Raw genomic sequence first — 4362 nt, 5'->3', positions numbered from 1 at the left:
GTTGTGATATCAAGGAAATGATGTCATGGGTGTTGAGTTTTGACCAAAATTCACAAAGGATTATTTCATAACATTAACGCAGCTGTTTGTAGCTTTTAAACACAATTTACAGTAAATATATCATGTTAGTGTTATCAAGTTGTACTTCTGGTACTCATAAACTGAGCGTTAGCGATAATAATAAATAGTTTTTGGTAAAATGTACTAGAATGTTCTTTTTTGATAAACTTGTGATAAGTCAAGTTGAGAAGATACGGAATCGTAATAAACTTTGATGAAACGTTGTTTATTTTCTTATCTAATTTTTCCTACATATAAGTATATATATATATATATAATTAGAAAAAAATCAGATTTCAAGGTTACAAATAACGATATCTGTGTCATTGCAAACTTCTGTACTAGAGATGTTAAATTAAATAAATCGACTAAAAATTCATGAGAACAGAATTACTGCATGGAGTTAACGGCTGTACAAAGAAATAAGAAAAAAAAATACTCCAACTGTCCCCAAGACAAAAGCGTGAACAGACTTGATCATCTGACCCCTCCTCCAATGCCTCAGTTACATCTGTTTCTTATGGCATTGCTTTCTTCCAATAACAGGTCACCAAGGACAGTAACAATTTCTCGGGCAACGTGCCGACAGTGCTCATTCCTTCGTTCAGTTCCAACCAATCAGAGAGCTACAAGGTGTGACATCACGCATTGTAAATCAGCTAGGTGGGCCCGAAGATCAGTGAGAGATCAGAGTAAGCAGTCAGTATAGTGTTCGTTCACATGCAGTGATGGCGCCTAGAGAAAAGGAACGCTGGAGAACGCTGGCTGTCCTGACATTGTGTTGGTGGCTTTACCAACCTTCTGCCAGTAATCAAGGTAAGACGGGATTCTCTCTGTTTTTGTTTTAGGGGGTTTTCTGAGTTAGGTTAAAGTTTCATGGTACATAATTTTTGGCACAAGGTTTAAAAATACTGGGCTACTTCACGTGATTTGTACACGCCGTCACATGCAGTTTCCCAGGTCAGACTATTGGCGGACCATCAGAAAGTCATTATCAGCGCGATAGCGTTAGTGTTATCGAAGACTTTCTTTGAAAGCTCAGTTTGTTAAAACTAAGTGTGAGCCATCAGGTAGCTATTCTGAATTTTATTATCTAACAGAAATCGTTGTTGGCAACATTATTAACCTTAGTGCTGCAGAAACTCTTAGAAAGTTCAAGCATAACTGGTGGCTGTTAGAAACTCGTTATTAACTTTTAAAGATTTATTTTATACTATCAGTATCATAATCACTTGTTAACCGTACAGGTTGAAGTACAGTGGAAATTGATTTTACTTTAGTCTATCGTTTTCTTTATTTTATTTTAGAAACCTTTGAATAAAATTACGGTCGATATTACAATAATCATGGACCGTCAGATCATCATAGTTAACGATTTAAGCCACAATATACATATATACAGATGAGATTGTTAGTTTTATTATCCTAATTTTATCAGTCCGTGCGCTGAAAGTGTGGACGAAACTACAGCAGAAAACGGTCGCTAGCGAAGTTCAATATTATTAACTATTATTGTTAAAAACAAACAAAAACTCATCTTAAGATCTTCTTAAGTATTCATTAAAATGTGAGCTGGAAGCAATATCAACTGTCAGGAAATCACATTAGATATTCTAGTATGATCAGGATACTTTCTTGAAAGACATCTTATTACTGTTAAGAACCGTAAGGAAACTGTTGCTACTGAAACTATGTAGTCACTTTAAAAATACTGCGTGATAAGATCACGTGTATCAGTTTTAAAAAATCGTACTTAACGAACAATCTGGTTGTTGTATAATTATTAATTTTAGAGTGGACCAGTGAGCTATATCGAGACGCTAAAGATTGCCCTTAGAACTAACTATTGAACGCTTGTATTCTTCACATCTCTGTTCAAGCTTCACCTTACAAAGTAGAAGCTTATATCTAGAACTTACTGTATAGAGTACCAGTTGGTGTTGTAAATGTACAAAAGAGGGCGTGATGGCTATTATAATCCATGAAATGCAAACCAGCGGTCAGGCTTTGTGACACCCAGAAACTCATATAGTTATTCTGTCGGGCTCACCGGAAAGTTCGCCTCAATCATACCACATCTGTGCAAACAAGGGATTCAAATTACTGGGCTCGACACCTTGGTACTGGAGGATATCTAACACAGCAGCCTAGCAAGCATTGTATATATCTCTCAAAAGCTTTTATTTCGTTTTTCTTGGGTCATTGATAAGACTCAGGGAGTTGGAAATGGGGCTAATACTTCTTTTGTAAATGAAAAAAAGACGGTATTATTGGTGGAGGACGTAGCGTCCTGAGGTAAACCACAATAGAAATACCTTATATTGAGCCTTGCTGTGTGTTCATTTCCCCATGAACTCCAAACCTCCACAAAGAGATGATAGTGGTCAATTGAGATAAAAGTTTATTTTATAGACTGAATTCCAATTTTGAGAATTCTTATCAAGGCGGTTACTCATACTTGGAAGCCTATAATCCCAGGTTTAAGCTTTCTTACTAAGGTTGGATACTTAGGATCCCTGTTGAAGAGGGTATATAGAAAGATAAAAATTTTAACCTTTTTTTTAATATTGAAGACACAGAATCCCTGGTTTAAATGTTTTTAGTGAGGCGGTATCTCGTAGTTACAAACTTAGAATTCCATATTTTAAGTTTCTTACTAAGGAAATATTTCATATTTTATTCTTGGAGCTGCAGAATTTCAAATTTCAGTTTTTCAACGTTTTTACTCATATTCGTGTTATCTCATATTCGGAGTTAGAGAAATCCATTCAGCTTTCAATGTTTTGAACGAAACGGTAATCATACTTGAACACATAGTATTTCAGATTTTAAAGCGTTTTTATCAAAGAAATATTTTGTACAAGTGGATTTAGAATTCTTTACTAAGGTAGTATCTCACACCTTGAGACATAGAATCCTAGAATTTAAATATCTTTAACGATATTGTATCTCATATTTTAAAACCCAGATTTTACCTTGGAGTTCTATTATCCCAACTTTTAAGCTTTCTTACCATTATGACGTAGAGTCAAACTTCTTACTTGGAGGCTAAAATGTAATAATTTTAACGCAAAAGCTTCACTTATTGTTTAAAATATTGTTTTATGTAAAGAAAGTGAAATTTAAATTGCTTTTAACAAAATATCATGTTAATTTTTGCCTTTTAAGGTTTTAAATACTTTATAACATTTTGGTATACTTTTCGTAATAATCTCTCGGTTTAAATTGTTTGTTATAAATTTCGCGCAAAGCTACACGAGGGCTATCTGCGCTAGCCGTTCCTAGTTTAGCAGTGTAAGACTAGAGGGAAGGCAGCTAGTCATCACCACCCACCGCCAACTCTTGGGCTACTCTTTTACCAACGAATAGTGGGATTGACCGTCACATTATAACGCCTCCACGGCTGAAAGGGCGAGCATGTTTGGTGTGACAGAGATTCGAACCCGCGACCCTCAGATTGCTAGTCGAGTGCCTTAACCACCTGGCCATGCCGGGCCCTCTCGGTTTAAATTGAAGAGAAGATGAAAGCAATGCTATGTTACTGTTAAATAGAAGAAAGAAAGAAATGTTATCTCAGACGTTAACCAAACAGAGATATTTGATATCAGAAGTTATTGGTACATGGATATGTGATATCAGCCGTTAGCGGAACACAAAGACATAATGTCAGTCGTTAAGAGATGTCATGTTAGACTCTAGTAGAACTGAGAACTGAAGTCAAACCTTAGCAGAAGGAAGGATTTATATTTACAAATTAGCAAACTTAAATGTGGAGATGTATACGATATGCCCCCCCCCCAGTGGCACAGCGGTATGTCTGCAGACTTACAACGCTAGAAACCTGGTTTCGATACCCGTGGTGGGCAAAGCACATATAACCCTTCGTGTAGCTTTGTGCTTAACTTCAAACAGACGTATATGATATTAGGGCATTTGTGGTTCAGAATTTAGTTATTCATACATGATTCTTATCGACTGTCGTTCAAAACCATCAGCCTCAACATGTTTTAAAAATTCATGTTCATGTTTATAAGTATTAGATACATAATATACAACTATTAAGTAATCCCGTGGGCTGGGCTTGGCATGCCAGTGCTGTAAAGCAGAAAATTCGTGATTCACGAATATTTCTAGATCTCTGCATTTTATGGCCGTGTTTTTGCTGTAACTTTGTGTGTTTGTTTGTTTGTAATTAAGCACAAAGCTACGCAATGGGCTATATGTGCTCTGCACCACGTATATTGGAAACCCTGTTTCTAGCGTTGTAAGTCCGCAGACATACCGCTGTGCCACGTGGGGGGG

The 4362-nt window shown here is 36.3% G+C and overlaps 1 protein-coding gene across 2 annotated transcripts in view; it reads left to right on the top strand.

Moving 5' to 3' along the window:
• Positions 1-777: 777 nt before the first annotated feature.
• Positions 778-4362, top strand: part of LOC106461080 (ephrin type-A receptor 4-like) — a 106662-nt gene continuing 103077 nt past the window's right edge. For both annotated transcript variants that reach the window (XM_022387937.1, XM_022387935.1), the window contains exon 1: positions 778-876. In XM_022387937.1, the coding sequence (XP_022243645.1) occupies positions 789-876 (88 nt within the window). In that variant the 5' untranslated portion in view covers positions 778-788. The remainder of the gene's footprint in view (positions 877-4362) is intronic.

Source organism: Limulus polyphemus, unplaced genomic scaffold (genome assembly GCF_000517525.1).
Source record: "Limulus polyphemus unplaced genomic scaffold, Limulus_polyphemus-2.1.2 Scaffold893, whole genome shotgun sequence".
NCBI lineage: Eukaryota > Metazoa > Arthropoda > Merostomata > Xiphosura > Limulidae > Limulus > Limulus polyphemus.
This window is presented reverse-complemented; position numbering and strand designations above follow the sequence as displayed.